This window comes from Mobula hypostoma, chromosome 27 (genome assembly GCF_963921235.1).
Source record: "Mobula hypostoma chromosome 27, sMobHyp1.1, whole genome shotgun sequence".
In the NCBI taxonomy this organism is placed as follows: Eukaryota; Metazoa; Chordata; class Chondrichthyes; order Myliobatiformes; family Myliobatidae; genus Mobula; species Mobula hypostoma.
The window spans coordinates 13,919,783-13,943,120 of record NC_086123.1 but is presented as its reverse complement, the minus strand read 5'-3'; the positions used below and the strand labels follow the sequence as shown (position 1 = coordinate 13,943,120).

Genomic DNA, 23,338 nt, shown 5'->3' with positions numbered 1-23,338 from the left:
TGTACTCAGCCTCATCTCCCTTGCTGATGCATCCAACTATGGCAGAGTCATCCGAAAACTTCTGAAGATGACAAGACTCCGTGCAGTAGTTGAAGTCCAAGGTGTAAATGGTGAAGAGAAAGGGAGACAAGACAGTCCCCTGTGGAGCCCCAGTGCTGCTGATCACTCTGTCGGACACACAGTGTTGCAAGCACACGTACTGTGGTCTGCCAGTCAGGTAATCAAGAATCCATGACACCAGGGAAACATCCACCTGCATCGCTGTCAGCTTCTCCCCCAGCAGAGCAGGGCGGGTGGTGTTGAACCACTGGAGAAGTCAAAAAACATGACCCTCACAGTGCTCGCTGGCTTGTCCAGGTGGGCATAGACACTGTTCAGCAGGTAGACGATGGTCCCTCAACTCCTAGTCGGGGCTGGTAGGCGAACTGGAGGGGATCTAAGTGTGGCCTGACCATAGGCCGGAGCAGCTCCAGAACAAGTCTCTCCAGGGTCTTCATGATGTGGGTGGTCAATGCCACCGGTCTGTAGTCATTGAGGCCGCTGGGGCGCGGCGTCTTTGGCACAGGGACGAGGCAGGACGTTTTCCACAGCACAGGAACCTAGAAACTAAGCAAACTGTTAGTTGGAAGTTTACTTACAAGTGTTTCATTATACAAGTGCAGCTGCTGTGTTTAGAAAGCGGGATTAGCAAGCAACCAATGGGCCGAGGAAGTAAATATCCATCATAGTTTTTCTTAGCAAAGGGTTAACAAGCTGAAAGTTTGCAGTAGTACTTGTGGATAGGAATAATCAATATGTTTTTCTCATTCACAAAACATAGTTTGTATATTTCAGTCGTATATTATTTCAGGTACTTTGGATATAATGTTTGCACCATAACAGAATTTATGGCGTGTTGCACTGTTTATGAAATGACAAAATCAATGAATAAGAATTGTTTTTGAATAGTCAAGAAGAAACCCCTTGAAGAATGAATCTAAATTTGCTATATTTATGAGCTTGACGGCATATATTACAAATATTAAAATAATAATAGCTGCTAAACTTACAACCACTATTTAGAATGCTATGCATCATACTACTGGGCACACACTTCCGCTTTCTGTATGCTACTCTGTTTTAACTTGCTTAACCCTTAAGTCAATGAATAAGCCAGATTGTAAGGAACCAACATTTTGTTAGTTAATGTGTAAAAATGTTCCATGTTTATGAGTAGCTATATGTAGTCCTTTCATGTTAAATAGATTCCAGAAGAATATATTTATGCTGTACTAGTAGAATTTGCAATTTGTATCATTCAGCCAATGTATCAGTATCAGTACATCACAAACTTTTAGCCTACTATAGTACAGCTGGCAGAATAAGAGGTTTCAATCATTTAACAGGCTGAAGTAGGAATTCACAAATCTATTGTAATTCTGTGTACAGAATAATAAAAGTAAGTTTGGTTTTTGTGTGGTCATGGGGTTTTTGTGGAATTAGATGATGTAACTTCTGGTGCTTGACAATGTAGAGGTACACAGGGCGTTGCTTTCACTTCTGTATCAATGGAACTTGCAAGCATAACTTGTCTATGCTCCGATCAATTTAATCATAGTCCTTTGAAAAAGTCATCCTACTTTTGGGAAGTTCAGACAAACGGTATGTGTATGTTTTCACTTGACATAATTAGGTAGATTTAGCTTTTTAGTTAGTTGTGTAACTGAGTGTTAATTGAATGAACAGTACAGTATTTTTCAGTCTTGTAATTTTCTTTTAATCCTGCTTTATAAAATATTTACCATGTATTATTTGAAGAGTTATCATTTTTTCTTGCCTTCTAAAGTATTCATGTTTCATAAATTTGTATTGAGTGCATAAATAATACTGAATAAACAGTTTGAAGAGGAAGAAAATTCCAAAGGAGATTAAATAATATCTACTCCTTATTTAAATTACTCTTCAAGAATGGTGAAATATTAATCAGAATTACCAATACAAATAAAATATTAAAGTGGGCACTGTACTAGTAAAATAGAATTATCACAAAATTTGAATTAAGTAGCAATGTATTGAGGGATAGATTGTATTTTTTGGATTAGTAAAGTAAAATCACTTTTTTTTCTCTTGTTATATTGTCCAAAACTGGTAAGCAATATATTGATTGAACCAGTCAGCTCAAATACACAATGGATCAGTGAACTTTACACACCTCCCTTCCCAATTATCCATCCACCTGTTCACCCAGATACTGTTTTTATTCCTCACCCTCGACCAATCCCCAACAGCTGATCCCTGCTTCAATCTTTTTGTGAACCGTGTAACCCAACATTTTTAATGATCATGGCCATTTGGCCATTGTTACCCTCTGATTAGCCCTGACCAACAACCCTAAATTTCTGATCCCTTACCGTCTCCCCACAACTAACACACCCAGGTTCAGATGCAGACTTTTCTACAATGGGTTGAGTTCCTTAACTGGATGGAATTTTCCTCTAATATTGTTGTGTTAATATAAAAGAAGGAAGTTCATGTTTCATCGGTTTACTCTTTTTGAATACAGTAATATTTTACTTCTGGATTCAATATGCACTCATAGAAGTGATCTTCCTGAATGTAAATGCACCGAGTAGCTTGGTATTCTCTTATACAGGTCTTCAATATTTCAGGCTTGATACTTTTTCATAGCAGAGTTGATGGCTTTTATTCAATGCATCATGTAAGTGTGTTATGTTGAGATACAAAGATCAATAAGTTGAGCTGCCTTTATCTGATAACTCTCCAATCATCATCTGTGACAATACGTGTAGGAGTTAGTTTAGTAGAGATCCCCACCTCCAAAAATAACCATTCCCATCCAAGTACGTAAAGGATATGCCACTAGCCAGTGTAAGCATTCTTACAAAAAGAGGAACTGCTGCTACTTTTGTAAGTGATTTAAACATGGATCTGCATATTCAGGATAGAAGATTGGGGAAAGGAATGAATTCTTAATGCAGCAAAATGAACACAGATTTTCTGACTATTCAGAATGTTTTTGATGGGGACTTTTTGATAAGCTTGATTGTAATAATATACTTCCAGTTTATTGCAAGGCAAAGGTAAAAAGTAAAGGAGGCTATTTGTTATTTTTTTCAGACACTCAACTGAAGGAGCACTGTTTGCTTCCTTTTACTCCAGTTTCATTCTTTCCCCTCTCTCTGTGCATTGACGTGTAACAGAGATATGACCTGTATCGTTTTATATCATGGTAAATTCATTTTCTCAAGTGAAGTCCATTTGTACATTTCCAGCAAAATTCATTAAGTAGCAATGAGATGGGGGGATAGTTGAAGGAGGCCAGAATGAGTCCCTACTAAAGTCAGGGTGGTCATCACCAGCAGATTAGGCTGTGGTCTTGCTGGTCAACATATCTGTGTTGTTCGATGGTGAGACAAACTGACTGTATTTTAATAATGGGAATTCAACTTCCAGTTAAAAAGAGCTCACATCCAATGTTCATTGCACTGTGACTCTCCTGTGATGTTATTGGTCTTGCTATAAAACTGTTTGCCTGCTAGAATGTAAAAACTACTTGCTAAAGCAGTGACTGACCTTGATGAAATAAAGATTTAACAGAAGGTCATTACAGTCATTGCAGCATAAGACACCTTGATGCACTGGGAATCTCACTTCAAAAATATTATTGCAGCTTGGTTGATTGCCAACTTTAAACCCAGTGACAATAGTCCCAGAAAAAAAATCTTGCTGACGAGTTAGAATTCTTGCTGTAAATTTTGTATTTCAAAGAAAGTATATTTGGTGATTTAATTAAAATGTCAAAAGATTTCACGAAAATGTTTGTGATGATATGACTTTCTGGCAGTAATATTAAATTATAAAGTCAGAACACTACAGCACAGAAACAGGCCATTCAGCCCATCTGGTCCATGCCGAACTACTAATCTGCCTGGTCCCATTGACCTGCACCCAGACCATAGCCCTCCTTACCACTCCCATACATGTACCTATTCAAATTTCTCTTAAATGCTGAAATTGAACCCGCATCCACCACCTGAGCTGCCAGGTTACTCCACACTGTCACCATTATCTGAGTGAAGAAGTTCCTCCTCATCATATCTACCTTAAACATTTCACTTTTCACCATTAACATAGAAACATTGAAAACCTACTGCACAATACAGGCCCTTCAGCCCACAAAGCTGTGCCAAACATGTCCTTACCTGAGAAATTACCCAGGGTTACCCATAGTCCTCTATTTTTTAGCTCCATATACCTGTCCAGGAGTCTCTTAAAAGACCCTATAGTATCTGCCTCCACCACTGTCGCCAGAAGCCCATTCCACGCACTCACAACTCTCTACATAAAAAAAACTCACCCCTGACATCTCCTCTGTACCTACTTCCAAGCACCTTAAAACTATGTCCTCTCGTGCTAACCATTTCAGCCCTGGGGAAAAGCCTCTGACTATCCACACAATCAATGCCTCTCATCATCTTATACACCTTTATCAGGTCACCTCTCATCCTCTGTCGCTCCAAGGAAAAAAGGCCGAGTTCACTCAACCTATTCTCGTAAGGCATGCTCCCCAATCCAGGCAACATCCTGTAAGTCTCCTCTGTACCCTTTCTATGGTTTCCTCATCCTTCCTATACTGAGGCAACCAGAACAGCATAGTACTCCAAGTAGGGTCTGACCAGGGTGCTGTATAGCTTCATTACCTCTCAGCTCCTAAACTCAATCCCACGATTGATGAAGGCCAATGCACCATATGCTTTCTTAACCACAGAGTCAACCTGTGCAGCAGCTTTGAGTGTCCTATGGACTCAGACCCCAAGATCCCTCTGATCCTCCACGTTGCCAAGAGTCTTACCATTAATACTACTATTTATTCTGTCATCATATTTAACCTACCAAAATGAACCACCTCACACTTGTCTGGGTTGAACTCCATCTGCCACTTCACAGCCCAGTTCTGCATCCTATCAATGTCCTGCTGTAACCTCTGACAGCCGTCCACACTATCCACAACAGCTCCAACTTGTGTGTCATCAGCAAATTTACTAATCCTTCCCTGCACTTGTTCATCCAGGTCACTTATAATAATCACGAAGAGTAGGGGTCCCAGAACAGATCCCTGAGGCACACCACTGGTGACAGAACTCCATGCAGAATATGACCCGTCTACAATCACTGTTTGCCTTTTGTGGGCAAGCCAGTTCTAGATCCACAAAGCAATGTCCCCTTGGATTCCATGCCTCCTTACTTCCTCAATGAGCCCTGCATGGGATACCTTGTCAAATGCCTTGCTGAAATCCATATACACTACATCTACTGCTCTACCTTTATCAATGTGTTTAGTCACATTCTCAAAAAATTCAATCAGGCTCGTAATGCATGACCTGCCTTTGACAAAGCCATGCTGACTATTCCTAATCATATTATCCCTCTCCAAATGTTCATAAATCCTGCCTCTTAAGATCTTCTCCATCAACTTACCAACCACTGAAGTAAGACTCACTGGTCTGTAATTTCCTGGGCTATCTCTATTCCCTTTCTTGAATAATGGAACAACATCTGCAACCCTCCAATCCTCCGGAATCTCCCCGATCCCTACTGATGATGCAAAGATCATCACCAGAGGCTCAGCAATCTCCTCCCTCGCCTCCCACAGTAGCCTGGGGTACATCTCATCCGGCCCTGATGACTTATCCAACTTGCTGCTTTCCAAAAGCTCCTGCACATCCTCTTTCTTTATATCTGCATGCTCAAGCTTTTCAGTCCACTGTAAGTCATCCCTATAATCACCAAGATCCTTTTCCGTAGTGAATACTGAAGCAAAGTACTCATTAAGTACCTCTGCTGTCTCTTCCAGTACCATACACACTTTTCCACTGTCACATTTGATTGGTCCTATTCACTGACGCCTTATCCTCTTGCTCTTCATATATTTGTACAATGCCTTGGGGTTTTCCTTAATCCTGTCCACCAAGGCCATCTCATGGCTCCTTCTGACTCTCCTAATTTCTTTCATTCTTAAGCTCCTTCCTGCTAGCCTTATAATCTTCTAGATCTCTATCATTACCTAGCTGTTTGAAACTTTCGTAAGGTCTTCTTTTCTTCTTGACTAGATTTACAACAGACCATGACCTCTAGTTGTAGTCACACCCAACCTCAGCGGAAAAAAACCTGCTTGCATTTACCCTCTCTATACCCTTCATAATTCTGTATGTCTCTATCATATCTCCCCTCTGAGTTCTAGGGAATAAAGTTCTAACCTATTCAATCTTTCCCATTAACTCAGGTCCTCACATCCCAGCAACATCCTTGTAAATTTTCTCTGCACTCTTTCAATCTTATTTGCATCTTTCCTGTAAGTAGGTGACCAAAGCTACACACAGTATCCAAATTACACCTCTCCAATGTTTTATACAATTTCAGTATAACATCCCAACTTCTGTACTTAGTACATTAATTTATGAAGGTCGATGTGCCAAAAACTTTCTTTATGACTTTAATCTACCCGTGACACCGCTTTCAAGGAATTATGGATCTGTATTCCCAGATCCCTCTGTTCTACCACACTCATCAGTATCCATGTACTGCTCACCGTGTTGGTCCTTCCCAAGTGCAACACCACATACTTGTCTGCATTAAATTCCATCTGCCACTTTTCAGCCCATTTTTCCACCTGGTCCAGATCCCACTGCAAGCTTTGATAGTCTTCCTTGCTGTTCACTCACCCTCAGTCTTGGTGTCCTCCACAAATTTTCTGATCAAGTTACCATATTATCATCTAGATCATGGACAGCTCCAATTCTTGCAGCACACCATTAGTAACAGGCCTCCAGTCAGAGAGGCTACCATTTCCTGGCTTCTCCCGGATGTTTAATCCAATTTACTACCTCATCTTGAATGCCAAGCAACTGAACCTTCTCGACAAACCTCTTGGTCAAGAAGATTCAGTCACTTGTGAGACCCTGCAGGAGCTTGTGAAAGGTCTTGCCAAAGTCCATGCTGACAACATCCACTGCCTTGCCTTCATCAATTTTCCTCGTAACTTCCTCAAAAAAACTCTATAAGATTGGTTAGACACGACATGCACAATGCCATGTTGACGATCCCTAATCAGTTCCTGTCTATAAATACTTACATATGCAATCCCTTAGAATACCTTCCAATAATTTTCCCACAAATGATATCAGGCTCACTAGCCTATCATTTCTGGTTTATTCTTAGAGCCTTTCTTAAACAACAGAACAACATTAGCTATCCTTTAATTCTCTGGCATCTCACCCATGGCTAAACATGTTCTAAATATCTCTGCTAGGACCTCTGCAATTTCTGCAGTAACGTCCCACAGAGTTGAGGGAACACTTTGTCAGGCGCTGGGGATTTATCCACCCTAATCTGCCTCATGACAGTAAACACTTCCTCCTCCGTAAACTGTATAGGGTCCATGATCTCGCTGCTGCTTTGCCTATTAAATTATTAGATTAGATTAGATTAGATTATGAAGACACGCAGTCCTCTTTTATTGTCATTTAGTAATGCATGCATTAAGAAATGATACAATATTTCCTCCGGTGTGATATCACAAAACACAGGACAGACCAAGACTGAAAAAACTAACAAAACTACATAATTATAACATATAGTTACAACAGTGCAACAATACCATAACTTGATGAAGAACAATCCATGGCACAGTAAAAAGTTCAAGGTTTCTCAAATGTCCTACATCTCACGCAGACAGGAGAAGGAAGAAAACTCTCCCTGCCATGCCTGACCACAGTCCGACTCTGAGTCCTCCGAAAACTTTGAGCCTCCGATCAGCTCTCCGGTACCGAGTACCGAGCACCATCTCTATCCTCAATCTCGGTTGCCAGCAGCAGGCAAAGCTGGGGATTTTGGGGCCTTCCCTTGGAAGATTCTCGATCGCCCAGTAACAGCGGCAGCGAACCTGTGTTTCAGAAATTTCTCCACATGTTCCTCTGTGCTTTCACGTCTGTCTCCATCAAATCAGAAACCGAAATTATACATTTTAAAAAAAAATTATATTCAATTTACAAAAATCTGTCAATCTTCATGCAATTAGTAATAAACAGGTTGTAAATTTGCTTTTCTATTAAATATCTACAGCAGGATATTGCTGAAATTCTCATTTTATGTAAACCTTTTGTTTTGAAAGACTTCGGTCCTTGTAGTCCAGATTTAAATAGTGAAGAGATGCATTTCTGAATTATGATGGCATGAGACAAAGAGGAAAAACTGCTTATGCATGTTCTTATGTACCCAACGCTCATGTGCTTTTAAGTGTAGCGGTCTTGGCTTTGGGAATAGATTAGAAGAATAACCATTGCACATGTTATTATTGAGTAATTACCACTACTTGCAACCACCATCTCTCTCCTGGAGTCAAAAAAAATCACCCTTATCTCTTAAAATATGCTTGTTTTCTCACTTTTCAATTTTTTGACCAAAGCATTATTTCTGTTTCTCTCTCCACTGCTGCTACCTAACTACGGAGCACTTCAAGTATTTTTGATTTTGGCTTGGATTTCTAGCTTTGGTTTTATGTTCCAGTACATGACCTACATGCTGCCATTTTTGAACAACAGTTATCTTGTGATTTGGTCTTGAAAAATGATATTCTCCTATCTGGTTAGTCCAGCAGCACACTAAGGTATAGGCCTGCAACATCTGTGATGAGCTGCATGCTGTCCAAACTCAGCAGCTGGTCTCCCAGCTCCAAACAACCTCCTGCAACAAAGATGGACTGCTTAAGGCTCCTCATCTCCTGCGTTCAGCTTGACAACATACTATTGATTATATTATATATGTACATTGGCCTTGGCTTTTAAGCATTTAAACTGTGGCCTTCATATGGATCCTTGGGGCAACGTGGATTTGCTGAACTTCCCTCAAGCAAGTCCACTCACAAGATTCTTTATGCCTAGTGCCAGACTCCAACCCGCAAGTGCCTTGTGTGTCTCACCATGTATCACTTTCACCTATTCTGCTCATCCCTTGTGAACAGATATTACACAATGATGTCCCATTTCCCTTCTACTTCTCTAGCTTGGTGTTTCTTCATGTTGTGGAGAGGGGAAACAGGAGCCTCCTCTGTAACCTGTTAAAGACAACATAGAAGATAAGGTTCTATTGAAGGTGATAGGCTCTGAAATCTTCTGGATTATGAGATATTATACCAATTAATACTTCAACAAACTTAGTTCAATTTTTTTTAGATATTTCACATAATTTTAATAAATGAGTTGCCTTAGGATTCTGTGACCCACCCACCCATTTCCAACAGTATGGAGAGATGCCTCTACTTTTCAGGATTCTGCAGAGGTTTGGTATGTCTTTGAAAAACTTGGTAAACTTCTATAGGTGTGTGGTGGAAAGTATACTGACTGGCTGCATCACAGCCTGGTATAGGAACACCAATAACTTTGAGCAGAAAATCCTACAAAAGGTAGTGGATTCAGGCCAGTTCATCACAGGTAAAACCCTCTCAACCATTGAGCACATCTACATGAAACTTTGATGTAGTAAAGCAGCATCCATCATTAAAGATCCTCACCACCCAGGCCATGCCCTTTTCTCGCTGCTGCCATCAGGTAGAAGGTACAGGTGCCTCAGGAATTGCACCACCAGGTTCAAGAACATCAGGCTCTTGGACAAAAGAGGATAACTACACTCATTTAAGAACTCTTGTTATATTGTTATTCCATGGTCATTATTAGTCAGTTTTAGTGTTAACATTTCCTGATTTTACAGTTTACAGTTACTATTCTATAGATTTGCTAAGTATGCCCATAGAAAAATAATCTCAGGGTTATATATGGTGACATATATGTACTCTGATAAAATTTTAATTTGAACTTTGAAATTCTGGGTGACCTTCCTCCAGTTTCCCACTGGCTTAGCTTAAATGGAAGGTATCAAAGACACTGGTCAATGACCTCATTATCCTAAGAGGCTTAACTCTTTTGTGTGATAGAATCAGTAGGATGAAGATGAGATGTAGTGCAGGAGAGGCTAAGATGTGTGGAGGGTGATTAGCACTTTGTTTGTATTTTTGTTTCTGGATAAATGTGTTTGTAGAAAAGAACATTTTTTTTTGTGCTCTGTCTTAGCATACCGTGTGAGGTCATGAAATTTTTTTCCAGTATTGTTCCATTGGAATCCTGACTTCTATTGGGTAGTTTTAATGGTGGTACTGCTGGGTCTCCAGGCCAACTCCATTTCATATTTTAGGACTCCCATGTCTGTTCGACTATATCTCGGCTTTCTATGTCCTCTTTGGTAGCCGTAGTGCATGTTGCCACAGGCAATGTACCTTTAATGATTAACAACCTTGTTGCACACTAAAATGTTGGTAGTTCTGCTGAACTGAGCTATCTCCTTTTTGAATGTTCCTGACAAACTTCATAATTTTTCACAGAATCCCAATTTGTTATTGGTGCTAAACTTTAGCATTGTTTAGCACACCAGAAATGGGTATAATGCATTTCTAGTCTCTCGTGTTTAAACCATCAAACATTTTGTAATCCTGTCATTGTTATCAACCTTCACAACCTCTATATCACCAGTTTAATTCTCCTCCACTACTGATTAAGGCAGAATACTTACAATTAATCTCAAGCTAAGATTCCTACATATACCCTAATATTTATTCTGTATCACCTCAACACATGCTTGTGTAGGTCCATCTGATCATCAAACCCTTCATCCGTACTTTTGTTGTAGCAGATTCACACTTTGGTGTCATTTTCTATCATCTTTAACAGTAGGTTATCTAAAACAGTTCTATTCATATTCTACCATGCAGTGTGCATCTTATCCTTCATCTCTGCCCTCACGATGTTCCCTTAAAATCCTCCCCGAAACACTCTTTAACCAAATATTTTTGTGACCTCTCCCAATATTGCACTGTCAATATCAAGTTAACCTTGATTTTTTTTTCAGGGAAAAACTGAGTTATTTTACCACATTGAAGCCCCCATTGTTGTGTATGATTGAAATAAAGTCAAATGTTTAGATTCAAGTTAGAGCTTAACTGAAACAAAACTAAGAATATGCAAGTAAGTTCTATATAATGATGTGTTCCACACAAGATCAAACTTACTGAGTAGTGCTAATTTTTTTGAAACATTAATTTATATATCACTGTTGAAACATATTATCCAATGTTTTTATCTTCCTTCCTCCCCTTTGGAAGCAATTAAAAAAAAAGAACCTACTTTAAAAAAAAGCAACAGCTGTAGGTCATCTGCTTCTAGTACTTGTAAGACAAAGTGATGACATCCTCTGTCACTAATGCATGATCAATGAAATTCAAGTCACATTTTCTTGGCTAATGCTTGACCCACTTGGCCTTCTGCTACTTGAACCATCCATCTTCTCCCCCCTTAATAGATGGAGGGGGATATGATATTATCAATGCTGAAGTGGTGGCGACACCAGATGTTCGAGACTACAGAACAAGCTATGGTTCTTTGAGACAAGTCTGGGAGATGAACTACCAGGAAGCAGCAATCTACTTGCAGGTATGGTGATTTTTATGATTTAATAACTTTGCTTATATCAAGCTGTTAAAAAGAAACAATATCGAGTATATTAGTATAAATTATGTATATGATGTAAGTTGCTGGTGTTGCTGCTAGCTGCAAAATTCATATTACAGTTGTTATTCATCAAATATTGCAATTAATCCTTGATTCCGCTTCTCTACTGCTTTTGTTAGATTACTTAGCTTAATTTCAATGTCATAGAAATACTTGATTTTCTGAAGTTCATTTTAGAACAATAGAAATGAAAATATATCCTTAGGAAAACATGATTAGTATCTAATAGATGGAATTCAAATGTGTAGTAGTATTAAAAGACCAGGTATGAGTATTATTTGATTTTTGTGTTGTATTCCAGTCAAAAACATTTCCCTCATTTTAATATTTTTTCCATCTGTGTTCTTCCTTGCTTTGTTCAAGTTTTCCATTACTGTGGAAAATTTGTCCACTGGATTGTGCACTCGACAAGAATAGCAGTAAATTTGTATTTGAAACCTGTTTCTGTAATTTAGTTTATTAATTTCATTGGGATCAATTTCCCAAAGTGGAGCTCAATTTGCTTGTGGGATCATCATATGAATAGAAGCGGATTTTAAAGTTGTTACTTCCAGGCCCTTTTTAAAAAATTACTATTTGCTCTTAATTAAGAACAAAGTTTCCTTATGTATTTTGTTATATTTATCATTGTGCCTTAAGCATGGTTGTTCCTAGTGGAAGGTGCAGTCATAAGCACCTCTCATTTCACAGTAAACTTCATGAATGCTATTGCATATTGGTGGCAGAAATGGTGAATTTGGTGAGTTAAGTTTGGGCTTGTTATTGACTTTGTGATCCTTGTACTTGCTGCAATAGAAACTGTAGCACTGTATTAATGCTCGTGTTGTAAGCATGCTCGAAGGACTTTTTTCATCTGAACAACAGCATTGAAGCTGAATTGACTGAATTAGCCTATTTCATCCCTTATGCTTGCTAGGGTATTCACTGAAATCTGTGAATATAACATAGATTGCAGGAGTAAATAGCAGATTTCTGACTTAAATTCCCCTCACTCAACCTTGCCCTTTTGTCCTTAATACCCTTGAAATACAAAATATTACTGATTTCATATTTAAAACATGCGTACCCATTCCTCAGTCTACAAAGGAGTGCATTCCTGGAAAATGTTTCCTTGAGCAAGATTTGGTCAAATGGATTATGGATATTTTGAAACAGCTTATTTCTATTTCTATGCATGGAGAGTGTTAATGTATCATTACTTTAGAGCAAACATGTGTTGCCCGGAGAGGCAATAACATGATTGTGGAAGTATGTAATTTGAAAGCTTATAAATACTAGAACACTGTGTCAACAGCTATTTGTAAAAGGAAATTCTGAACTTCTGGTGTGTGCTTCTTACCTTCACTGTTGAAATACCTAAATATGATTTTTGGAGCTTTCCCACTTGATGTAGACTTGCTAGACTTACAGAAGTTTATCTGCTTGTCTTATCATTTCCTTTAAAACCTTGAAACTAATGATTGGTTAGTTTTCTAAATTTACAGGGAGTACAATTCAGTTTCCTGTAATCTCCTCTCATAATGTGAGGGGTTCAGAATTAGAGTACAGTTATTATTATGCCAAGTTGACATTACATGCTCAATGTATCCCTCACATTTGATTCCCAGAAATGTTCACAGTACTGCAGGAACCTAACCTGGAATTTCTACCTCCTTGTGGTCTGCACCAGTCTTTCCGATTTTCGATTATTTAAAGTACCTCACCATGATAATTTGAAATGTAAGGCTGTTGATTGGCAGATATATTGTCCTTCGTTACGTACATGAAATGCGTGATGAATTTAACATATCATAGGGCCATTGAACCCCTTTTCTGGAATTCAATTTTATTGAACTGAAAATAATTGAATTTTGTCATAGAATTCAATGCTACTTTATAAATTTGCCCTTTGAACATTCAATCAAGGACAGATTCCTACTCTACATGCAAAAAGCTGCCCCAAACATAATATAATGCTGAGTGAAATTAGCCAGGCACTTTCCATCAGGAATTACCGTTGTGCAAGTGATGTTTTGCAGTGAATAGTGCTGTCCCTGGAAAGTTGCATGGGAAATTAGTTTACAAGTTTGAAGGTCCACCTATATGCTACATTTCTGGAACAAATAGGTTTTAATAAGATAACAGAACATTTTAAAGGGGGCCTTCTTGAGGAAATCTTAACCTGCCACGCACCCAGATAGCAATGCACAAACTGCAGGAGGAACTGAGCAAGCCAAGCAGCATCTGTAGAAAAGAGTGTTGTCGATGTTTCAGGCAGAGACTCTTCATCAGGACTGGAGAAAAGTAGATAATGAGCCAGAGATAGAAGGTGGGGGAGAGGGGAGGAAGAAACACATAAGGACATAAGAAATAAAAGCAGGAATAGGCCATCCGGCCCATCGAGCTTGCCCTGCCATTCAATAAGATCATGGCTGATCTGTAAACTCAGCTCCATCTACCTGCCTTTTCCCCATAACCCTTAATTCCCTTACTATGTAAAAATGTATCTAACTGTATCTTAAATATGTTTAGTGAAGAAACCTCAACTGCTTCCCTGGGCAGAGAATTCCACAGATTCACCATTCTCTGGGAAAAACAGTTTCTCCTCATCTCCGTCCTAAATCTTCTCCCCTGAATCTTGAGGCAATGTCCCCTAGTTCTAGTCACACCTACCAATGGAAACAACTTTTCTACTTCTATCTTATCCATCCCTTTCAAAATGTTGTATGTTTCTATAAGATCCCTTTTCATTCTTCTGAACTCCAGAGAGTTTAGTCCCAGATGACTCAATCTCTCCTCATAGGTTAACCCCTTCATCCCTGGAATCAACCTGGTGAACCTCCTCTGCACTGCCTTCAAAGCCAGTATATCCTTCCTCAAGTATGGAGACCATAACTGCACACAGTACTCCAGGTGCGGCCTCACCAGTACCCTGTATACTTGCAGCATGACCTCCCTGCTCTTGAATTCAATCCCTCTAGCAATGAAGGCCAACATTTCGTTTGCCGCCTTAATAACCTGTTGTACCTGCAAGCCAACTTTTTGCGATTCATGAACAAGCATTCCCAAGTCCCTCTGCACAACAGCATGCTGCAGTCTTTCCCCATTTAAATAATAATCTGCTGTTCTATTTTCCTTCCAAAGTGCATGATCTCGCATTTACCAATGTTGTATTCCATCTGCCAGACCTTGGCCCACTCACTTAACCTATCTATATCCCTCTGCAGACTCTCCACATCCTTTGTACAATTTGCTTTTCCACTCAGTTTAGTGTCATCAGCAAATTTTGCTCCGCTACACTCAGTCCCCTCTTCCAAATCATCAATGTAAATGGTAAACAGCTGCGGGCCCCGCACTGACCCCTGCGGCACCCCACTCACCACAGACTGCCAACCGGAGAAACACCCATTTATACAAGGTGATAGGTGAAATGAGGAGGGGGAGGGGTGAAGTAAAGTGCTGGGAAATTGATTAGTGAAAGAGATACAGGGCTGGAGAAGGAGGAATCTGATAAGAGAGGATAGAAGGCCATGAAAGAAAGAAAAGGGGGAGGAGCACCAGAGGGAGGTGATGGGCAGGTAAACAGATAAGGTGAGAGGGAGAAATGGAAATGGGGAATGGAGGGAAGGAGGGAATTACTGAAAAGTTTGAGAAATCGATGGTCATTGCAGAAGGTTGGAGGCTACCCAGATGGAGTGTAAGGTACTGCTCCTCCACAGACTGCGTGTGGCTTTATTGCAATAGTAGAGGAGGCCATGGCTTGACACGTCGAATGGGAAGTGGAATTAAAATAAGTGGCCATTGGGAGATCCTGTTTTTCCTGGTGGACGGAGCATAGGTGCTTGGTGAAGCTGTCTTGCCATCTACGTTGGGTCTCACCGGTATACAAGGGCACATTGGGAGCGCCAGATGCAGTATATGACCCCAACAGACTCACAAGTGAAGTGTCGCCTCACCTGGAAGGACTATTTGGGGCCCTGATTGGTAGCCTCCAATCTGATAGCATGAACATCGATTTTTCAAACTTCCGGTAATTCCCCCCACCTTCATCATTCTCTATTCCTTTTTTCCTCTCTCACTTATTCTCTTTACCTGCCCATCACCTCCCTCTGGTACTCCTCCCACTTTTCTTTCTTCCATGGCCTTATGTTCTCTCCCATCAGATTCCCCTTCTCCAGCCCTGTATCCCTTTCACCAATCAACATCCTAGCTCTTTACTTCACTCCTTCCCGCCTCCCGGTTTCATCCTCCCCTCCCCCTACCTTCTAACTCTGACTCCTCATCATTTTCTCTCCAGTCCTGATGAAGGGTCTCAGCCTGAAACATCAACTATACTCTTTTCCCATAGATGCTGCCTGGCCTGCTGAGTTCCTCCAGCACTTTGTGTGTGTGGCTTGGATTTCCAGCATCTGCATATTTTCTCTTGTTTGTGATCGTACACACCCAGATAGATTACTTTCAATTTAATTTCATATTGGCTCTCCTTAGTTTCTTTTCCCTCAATTATCTATCAATTATTTATTGACCCCTCCTTCCCCAGAAGGCACCAGTCTTCTCTCATAATCACAGGATGTCATTATCCACAGCCCCTCCAACCTCAGATTCCAACCAACCTGACCTAAACAACTCCTCAGATCAATTCAGTTCACAAGGTTCCAGTTTGACCACCCCCGTGGCCCCAACTGACTCTCCTATGCGCCTCACCATTTCCCAGGCTGCAACCAAACTGGACTCCCTCCCCCTTCTCAAAATTTGATCAAACCCCTGGCTAAATCCCAGCTTGGTTCCAGTCCTGCTAGATATTTCCTTTCAAGCAATCCATAATAGTGCTGTTATGTGAATTAGTTGCAACATTGTAATAATAAGGCATGATGGAAGGTCAGCTTAATCAATTAAAGATTGAAGAATAGTGTATTGATACGCAATTCATACAAGGATATGTGTATTTGATTTTGCTATTAACGAAAGGACACTACAGAACTGAGATGGCGTATAAATGACCTCTTCATTAAATTACCCTTACTGTAGTATAATTATAAGGCAATCAATGCCCTTTGTTACTTACAAAGCTTTCAAAGATAAGGCAGATTAAAATAGTATGCGATTAAGATTGGCGAAGCAATGTACAGGAGCAATTGTAATGAAAAGAAAGAGCTACAGGAGGAGTGGAAGAAGTAGAATTGGAAAAGCAGAAACAATTGAAAAAAGAAAGTTTGGTAGCTTTCCCTGCAATGACCTTTAAATGGAATGAACCAGTTGTCCACTTTATTGTAAAGAAACCCAAGTATCTGTGCAGGAGAGAAAGTGGCAAATAATAGTCACAGAAATGAGTTTTCCACTTGAGTGTAACTAAAAGGTCACCTGGAGTCAGTGTTGACACCAGGGAACAGGGATGCAATACTCACAATGCGCTGGAGGAGCTCAGCAGGTCAGTCAGCATCAGTTGAAAAGATTAGTCGATGTTTTGGGCCGAAACCCTTCATCAGGACTGAAGGAAGAACTTTGGGGACGGTTTGAAGAATGCTGGTAGTTGAAAAAAACAGTAATTTGAAAGACAAAAGGGTGAGGGAGGGGAAGCAGGGAGGTGATTGGCAGGAGAACAATGCGCAGTAGTAGAAGGAGGCGGAACTGTGAGGGAGGTGATGTGAAATAGAGATAGAGGAAGGGAGGGGGAGGGAATTACTGGAAGTTGGAGAATTCTATGTTCATACCAAGGGGCTGGAGACTACCTAGACGGTATATGAGCTGTTGCTCCTCCAACCTGAGTTTAGCCTCATCATGGCAGTAGAGGAGGCCATGTATGGACATATCTGAATGGGAATGGGAAACAGAGTTGAAGTGGGTGGCTACCGGGAGATCCTGTCTGTTGTGGCGGATGGAGTGGAGGTGCTTGACGAAGCAGGCCCCAATCTGCGTCAGGTTTCACCGATGTAGAGGAGGCTGCACCAGGAGCACCGAATGCAGTAGATGACCCCAACAGATTCGCAAGTGAAGTGTTGGCTCACCTGGAAGGACTGTTTGGGGCCCTGAATGGTGGCAAGAGAGGAGGTGTAGAGACTGGTGTAGCACTTACGCTTGCAGGGATAAGTGCCGGGTGGGAGATCCGTGGTGATGGACGTGCGGATAAGTGAGTCGCGGAGGGATCGATCCCTGCGGAAAGCGGAGAGGGGTGGAGAGGGAAAGATGTGCGTAGTGGTGGGGTCCTGTTGAAGGTGATGGAAGTTACGGAGGATAATGTGCTGGATCCGGAGGCTGGTGGGGTGGTAGATGAGGACAAGGGGAACTCTGTCCCTGTTGTGGTGGCCGGAAGATGGGGTGAGGGCTGAAGTGCGGGAAATGGAGGAGATGCGGGTGAGGGCATCATTGATCACCATAGAAGGGAAACCACGATCCTTAAAGAAAGAAGACATTTGAGATGTCCTGGAAAGAAAAGCCTCATCCTGTGAGTAGATGCGGCTGAGACGGAGGAACTGGGAATAGGGAATGGCATTTTTGCAGGTGGCAGGGTGGGAAGAGATATAGTCAAGTTAGTTATGAGAGTCAGTGGGCTTGTAGAAGATGTCAGTGGACAGTCTGTCTCCAGAGATGGAGACCGAGACATCGAGAAAGGGGAGAGAAGTGTCAGAGATAGACCAAGTGAATTTGAGGGCTGGGTGGAAGTTTGAAGTGAAGTCGATGAAATTGACGAGCTCAGCATGGGTGCAGGAAGCAGCACTAATGTAGTCGTCTATGTATCGAAGGAAAAGTTGGGGAGCAGTACCAGAATAGGTTTGGAGCACAGACTGTTCCACATAACCAACAAAAAGGCAGGCGTCCCATGGGTCCCATGCGAGTTCCCATAGCTACACCCTTAGTCTGAAGAAAGTGGGAAGAGCCAAAAGAGAAGTTATTAAGTGTGAGAACCAGTTCCGGCAACCGGAGGAGGGTAGTGGTGGTGGGGAACTGGTGAGGTCTATTATCCAGGAAGTAGCAGAGGGCTTTGAGGCCTTCTTGATGGGGAATGGAAATACTTAGGTTTTGGGCAGAACCAGGGTACATAATGCTTGAATGTTTCCTCTTCTTGACATGCTTCTCCCTTTAAGCTCACTGGCTTCATGAAAATTATATTATACTTTTATGAAACATGTTTGAAAAAAGGGAAATAAAAGTGCATTCAGATATTAGTAGTAACAACATTCAATGGCATGGACAATCTGATAACCTGGCACCACCTGAGGGTGCTGATCATCAGATATCTACGGTTCTAAATTTTAATTAAAATGGAACATAAAACAATGTTGATTGACTTTACTGGAATTGATGGAAAACATTCAGCAATGACTTGAAGAAGGAAGTACGTTGAGGTATGCTTAAAAACGGTAGCTGAAGTATACATCATAGAATGAGATAAATAAGAACAGTCAACTAACAGATGTGTCACAATGTTAATTTACAAAACTAATTCATTCTATTACAACATACAAAGTAACTACAGTGTATGTCTTCATCAGACTACAGAATGTTCATCAGTGTTGCATGTGGATTTTACTTAAATAATACTCTATTTAGTGCAATAAACTAGTTTATTACTAACATTCATTATATTACTGTGTACACAATAACTTGCCATCTGACTAATCTTGGCCTTGATATAGACTATTCAGTTTCAGATGACAGATCTTCAACACAGTGGTATTCTAGTATATGAAACATTGAATCTAATATCTGGAATGGTAAAAAATGTAGTCTGAACGTACAGACATCAGAAAAACTGCCTGTGAAACCAACTTACATCAACAAGTTCAGTGTATTCAATGTAAGAACCAGGGTGAGAAGATTCTGAAATGTAGATATTTTAGATAATCAATTTTAAGTGTCCTAATCTAAAACTGGCTATAAAAATAACGACGCTTGGCAATATCTTGAACAAAGGTCAGGGTGATTAGTCAGTTCAACACTTTCTCTTTTGCACTTTATATATTGAATTTTCTTGGCACCAAGCCCAAGTAAGGGTAATATTTGTTTGTGATGGATAACTGCTGAAAAATATTTCTAGGTTGAAGTTCTTGTTGCAATTTACATAGCACCTGGTAGTAATGCTATAAGGAGTTAAGTTTTCTTTTGCACCCCTTCTGGAGAACATATCAAATTAACAAACACATAATGCTGGAGGAACTCAGCAGGCCAGGCAGCATCTGTGGAAAAGAGTACAGTCGACATTTCAGGCCGAGACCCTTCAGCAGAACTCAGCCTGAAACGTTGACTGTACTGTTTTCCATAGATGCTGTCTAGCCTGCTGTTTCTCTGGCATTTTGTGTGTTGCTTGGATTTCCAGCATCAGAAGATTTTCTCTTGTTTGTGAACATGTCAAATTATTCACAACTCTTTTCTTATCACTTTCAGGAGGGAGAAAATAATGACAAGTTTTTCACACACCCAAAAGATCAAAAAGCCCTTGGAGCCTACCTCTTTGTGCATAATCACACATTCTACATGATGGAGTTGATTTCTGGATTACTGCTGTTGATACTCTCAATGTGCGAGGCTCCAGCTGTTCCCTCACTCCGACTGGACATTTATGTATGTTTTCTTGCAAAATACAATTGGTTCAGTTTTATTTTATACATACTTTTTCATTATTGATTTATCGTGCTTGAATTGTTTATGCAGGATATCTCTCTTATATCATTAGTAAAACATATTATGTTGAAAGATATAAATAAACTTGGCTCAGTCGAGTTGTATGAGGTAGTGGTATGAAACTATCAATTGTCTTTTGTGGTCACTGAGATACCTAACTTTGTACAGTAATGGGAATTGAGGAGAACATGACTTTGAAACATAACTAATATAATAACTTGTTCCGTTTTATAGAATATAAAGGAAATAGCAATACACAAACACAAATAATGCATACAAGAAGATACCTCAACGTGCTTTTTATTAAGAAGGTACTGAGTAGACAAAAATCGATGGGCAAAAAAAAATAAAGAAAATGAGACGAGGCAGAAAACCAAAGAAACAGTGAAAGAGGAGTTTTGTAGAAAACTTAGTATTCTCCCTTGACTATAAAATAAAAAGTCCCTTTTTTTTTAAAGATTATTATAATTTTAAGATTATGCTTCCTTTTTGTGGACTCCCTCACCAGCTATTCTATTGAATCCCATTCAAGAATCTTAAATAGAGTGTTCATTTGTATTGTACAGATCAATCGATTTTTGGATATGAAGGGATACAGTGGATGTGGATAGTGTTGGAATGTGGCACTGAGGTAAAAGGTCAGCCGTTTTCTTCTGGACAGGCAGAACAGGCATGAAGAGCTGAATGGGATACCTTTGTGTTTTTTTATGTTGTGTTTTTTTATGTTATTTCTCAATCCTGTAGACAATCAAAACCTGTTCTCATAGTTTAATTGCTTGAAATCTGCACTGCATCCCATCAGAATCAATATGTCTTTTATGAGTTTTCATTCCAAGCCCAAGCACAGTTGCACATTGGGTTGTGTTCTCTGGAGCGTCAGTAGCTTGATTGAGGTTTATAAGATTATGATAAGCATAAGTAGGGTAGATAGAATCTTCTTCCCAAGGTAGAAGTTTCAAATAGTAGAGGACAGGCATTTAAGGTAAAAGGGGGGAAAGTGCAAAGCCAATGTGTGGAGTAAGTTTTACACAGAAAGTTTTAGGTGCTTGAACTGTGTACTGGTGGGAGTGGTGGTAGCAGCCAGTAGTGCTTAAGAGGCTGATAGAGAGACATGAATATGCAGGGAATACGGGAAATGGATCAGATACGGGCAGAACAATTCATTTAATTTGGCATCATGTTTAGCACAAACATTGTAGGCCAAAGTGCTGTTCACAATAAAACAAATAGGGTCTAACCAAATCCTCATGCAAGTAGGGCTATCCAGTCCTGGTTCTATATCTAATGATAGTAGGACATCAGGAGTGTTCTGAGCCCTGACAGATGTTTCCTTTTAGAGGAGGCAGCAGCTGCAATAGCAGGTTGTGGAGGTGACAGCGCAATAATGGTCTCCCTCCAAGAGTCTCACACTATTTGTGCAGAGTGAGGGATGAGCAGACTGGGAGGAACATTAAATATCCAGGAAAATGGGGACATAGGGATTAGAATAGTGGAGTATTAAAAGATACTGTATGTTAGTGGGAATGTTAGATTAGAGTGGATTGGATCACAATCAAACTAAGGAGGCCTCTGATGAGAGAAATGAGGTTTGTTCATTATAGATACTACATAAGAGTCACAGGACATTACATTCATTCTGAGACTTTTTAGGCTGAAGGCAGGAAGAAAATAACACGAACCCTATAAAAGATCCAGTACCAATTCTGTGCTGACTGACTAAAGCAACATTTTTAAGGAGAGGCAAGTAGAACAATCAAATGCAGCAATGAAGTTGTAGTTGGAAGTTATACATAACAACAGAGAGACCAGTGAAAAAAGCAGAGAGGATAAAAGCTACATAATCCAATATCTAGCCTGTTTCAGCCTGAGCTCAGATTCTGCTTTAAATGAACTCACGAAGTAAGTTCTCTTGGTGTATCAATTGCTCATGTGCCACCTTGCGTTTCATCTGTCTGCTTGCCACCAATATCAGGAGATTGGTGAAGGTGCACCATAAACACCTTCTTGAATGTGCATCAGTTTTACTAATTATGTCTTAAACCCCCTGTACTCCAGAGTATTTGCTCTTTTTGGTAAAGAATTAATCTGACTTAATTTTATTGAAAAAGTAGGAGTTGCATATCCCCAGATAAAGCTCATTTTGCTCACTCGTGTCAGTCTGTTTCCCTTTGTAATAGTGATGCCTCCAAACTGAATGGCCCAAGTTTTAATGTCTGTTGCCTGTGCTCACCCTTTAGATAGTCCATTAGTATGAATGTATAAGGCTGAAGTTGCTGGAGAAAAGAATAATGTGATCCATTTGGCAAGAGCCTGTACATTGGCACTTCCATGTTCAACATAATCAATTTCAGTGTACAGGTCAGATAAGGCCATATCCATAACTCTACTGATAATCACATAGCTACACCCACTTAGCTTTGCCATCTATCAAAGCTTTGGAATACTTCCTGTTCTGATATGCAGAAGCATTCTATGATTATGAAAAATAACTACAATTGTAGAATTATTTTTTTAAAATCTTAAAGCACATAAAAATCATAAACCATTTTGAACATTGCTTCAAACACAAATAATTGAAATAAACTTTATAACTTGCCCTACTTTTGCCTGTCTTCCACACACTTGTAAAACTTACATTGAAACAAATCAGTTTGTGCATCCTGCGGCAGATCTGACCTGGCACAGGATCTGTGCACAGATTCCACCTGCTTTCTGGAAGTGCCTTCCATAGATGTTCACCCAACTACAGTGCTGCTTTATCCTTCACATAGATGCTAACCTTCTGATTTCTTTTGGCATTTTCCATTTTTACTATAGATTTTTATCTTCCACTTCAAATACATTAGTTACGTTGTCCCACGTTCAGACTTTACATTGACTCCATGGTTTTGTCTTTGATAAAATGATGCTGGTTTTGATTTGGACAGCATGTGCTTAGTTTAATGGCATTCCTAATTTTGAGGCTTCATATACAGAAATCAAATATAGCCCAACTCTGGGAAAACACACTATAAATTGGACACTGATGCATACAAAAGAGTCCCGGCTCTGTTAGTGTTCCTGTGAGGAACATTTTGTTCTTAATGTTCATGCTATTCAGGGAACTTTGAATCCTGTTTCATGTA

At 40.1% G+C, this 23,338-nt stretch overlaps 1 protein-coding gene across 1 annotated transcript in view; it reads left to right on the top strand.

The window, feature by feature from the left end:
• The window catches only part of tpcn1 (two pore segment channel 1), an 86,589-nt gene that overhangs the window by 17,756 nt on the left and 45,495 nt on the right, over window positions 1-23,338 (top strand). The window contains exons 2-3 of the mRNA XM_063034342.1: window positions 11,407-11,537; window positions 19,977-20,153. Of these exons, the coding sequence (XP_062890412.1) occupies window positions 11,407-11,537; window positions 19,977-20,153 (308 nt within the window). The remainder of the gene's footprint in view (window positions 1-11,406; window positions 11,538-19,976; window positions 20,154-23,338) is intronic.